General features: G+C 49.4%; 1 protein-coding gene across 1 annotated transcript in view; it reads left to right on the top strand.

The window, feature by feature from the left end:
- KIFC1 (kinesin family member C1) overlaps window positions 1-2,185 on the top strand; it is a gene marked incomplete at its 5' end in the record, with an annotated part of 37,341 nt that overhangs the window by 13,309 nt on the left and 21,847 nt on the right. The window contains one exon of the mRNA XM_027909324.1: window positions 1,630-1,636. Within this exon, the coding sequence (XP_027765125.1) occupies window positions 1,630-1,636 (7 nt within the window). The remainder of the gene's footprint in view (window positions 1-1,629; window positions 1,637-2,185) is intronic.

Genomic DNA, 2,185 nt, shown 5'->3' with positions numbered 1-2,185 from the left:
CAAAAACCTGTTGCATGGGGCTCGTGTGGGGACATCAAATCCAGCCCATATGGGAATATGCAGAGCTCTTTTCTCTAAAACATTAACATTAAGGCAAACCTCTATCTGCCAGTTGATGATAATTTTGATGTGGGAACAGATGTGACCCTGTGACCTCACATGGTATTTTAACGATCCCATGGCATGGGCCTTTCTATGTCCAGTCAGGGCTAAAAATTACTTTTGCCTGGGATTTAGCTTTGGAAAGAAAATCCAAGGAAAGAAAGGAGCGGCTGCAAACCAGTATGAATATGAAGGTTTGAGGGTCTGGTGGACATCTCAGCAGAGCTCAGGCCGCAGGTATCTCCCCTTTTCTCACCACATAGCTCCACAGACCCTTCGTGTCTCTTCATCCACCCCTTTGTATCTCCAGGGCTGTCACTGGGCAGCTTAATCCCATTCCAGGAGGGACTGTGGGAGGCAGAGGTGCAGTCAGGGAGAGAAATCCATGTTTGTTCTCCCTGGGAGCAGAAGCACCTGAGCATTGCACACCCCCATAGCCCTGAGCACAGCAGGGCCTCTGCCCCTGTGTGCCTGTGCAGCCAGGGGAGCATTGGGGTGGGCACAGAGAAGAGCACACCCACAGCTGGATCCCGTGGTTTATGGACACACAGCTTCCTTTGGACATAGGGGATGGAGATGTCTTCACTTGAGGGGCTCACGTCTCCATGTCCAATCCAGGGAATAGATTTGATCTGGATTTATGCATCAGACATTGTCAATACATGTGCGAGTCACAAAGATGCTTTGGGATCAAGGCATCCAGAACACATTTGTGATGGGCCTGGGCCTGGTGGAAGGGCTGGGTGTGGACATGTTGGCATGACCAGGGCTTGTGGGGAGGTGTTGCCCTGCCAAGCCAAGGGAGACCAAGAACATCCCCGAGCACAACATTTGCAATGACACGTGTTCCATCCCATCCACACAATAGTCAGTCAGGATGAATAAAACAGGACCAAGCAGATGTCTCCTGTTGCATGACGACCTGGTCCGGGAAGGGTACGGTGACTACGTCTTAGTCACTCGGGCCATTAACGCACAGACACCAATGTGGTGGGTGGTAAAATGGCCTTTATTAGTTTGTAACATGGCCTTTTATAAGGTTTAGTTACATTGTCACTTCCGTCTGCTTACGTTATCTCTTAGCTACTATTGGCTATCAGGCATTGGAGGGGGACGGTCCCTGTCTTTCCGTACATCCCAAAATCTTCCGAACGCCGGGCCCTGTCTACCCACATTTCCCCCCTCTCCATGCTATATAAAGCAGGCTATAATTTAAGAAGTGCAAAATACTGTCATAGAGGTCATAGAGGTCAAAAGTTTTTAAGGCTCAACGAGTGGCTTAAAGGAAGCCCTAGAGAGGTAGAGAGAAGTGTCTTAACACTGAGGTATAGAATTGTGAGTTAGTGCAAAACTGTGTGGAACTACTTTGGTTTAAGGCATTATTTACAGCATTTGCCCCTGTTTGACCACCATGATGTTGATGGATTTAAGGCGGTTCTCAACAAAGGATACGAGTTTGTTAAAAATGCAGGGTCTGAAAACCAGTGCTAAAAGGAGTATTGTTATGGGACTGATAAGAGAGGATAGCAAGGTGGTGAGCCACGGTGCCTGATCAAACAGTGATGTGAACCAATCCTGCGATTCCCTGTCCCTTTTTCGACTTTCTAATCTCTCACGCAGCTTGGCCATGGTGTCTTTCACTAACCCTGTGTGGTCTGCGAAAACGCAGCACTCCTCTTTAAGAGCAGCACACAGTCCACCTGCTTGTAAGAACAGAATGTCCAGTCCTCTGCGATTTTGCAGAACTACCTTGGACAGTGACTTAAGTGCTTGTTGCTGTCTGGCCTTCGTCTGCGCCGAGCCCGCAGGGTGGGACAGGGTGTTGGTCGGCGTGTCGCTCTCCTCTGGCACTGGGCTGTACTGGTTCCGAGGGCGTCTGATGATCCAATCCTGCAAGTAAAAGCTCGCAGTTTTCATTAGTAGGAAAAGTGTCAGGTTCAGAGGTGTTTTATGCCTTGTAGCTACATCCATATGTGGCTGCCCCATGTTCCAGGTGGGAGGGGGCTGGGTGCGGCCAGGGCAGTTGCATTGCCCCCTCCCCTTCACGTTTCCCTGATTTTTAGATCTACAATCTTTAGCAAAG

The sequence above is a fragment of the Empidonax traillii genome, unplaced genomic scaffold (genome assembly GCF_003031625.1).
Source record: "Empidonax traillii isolate 1590-97213 ecotype Southwest subspecies unplaced genomic scaffold, ASM303162v1 scaffold2064:size44713, whole genome shotgun sequence".
Taxonomy (NCBI): Eukaryota; Metazoa; Chordata; class Aves; order Passeriformes; family Tyrannidae; genus Empidonax; species Empidonax traillii.
This window is presented reverse-complemented; position numbering and strand designations above follow the sequence as displayed.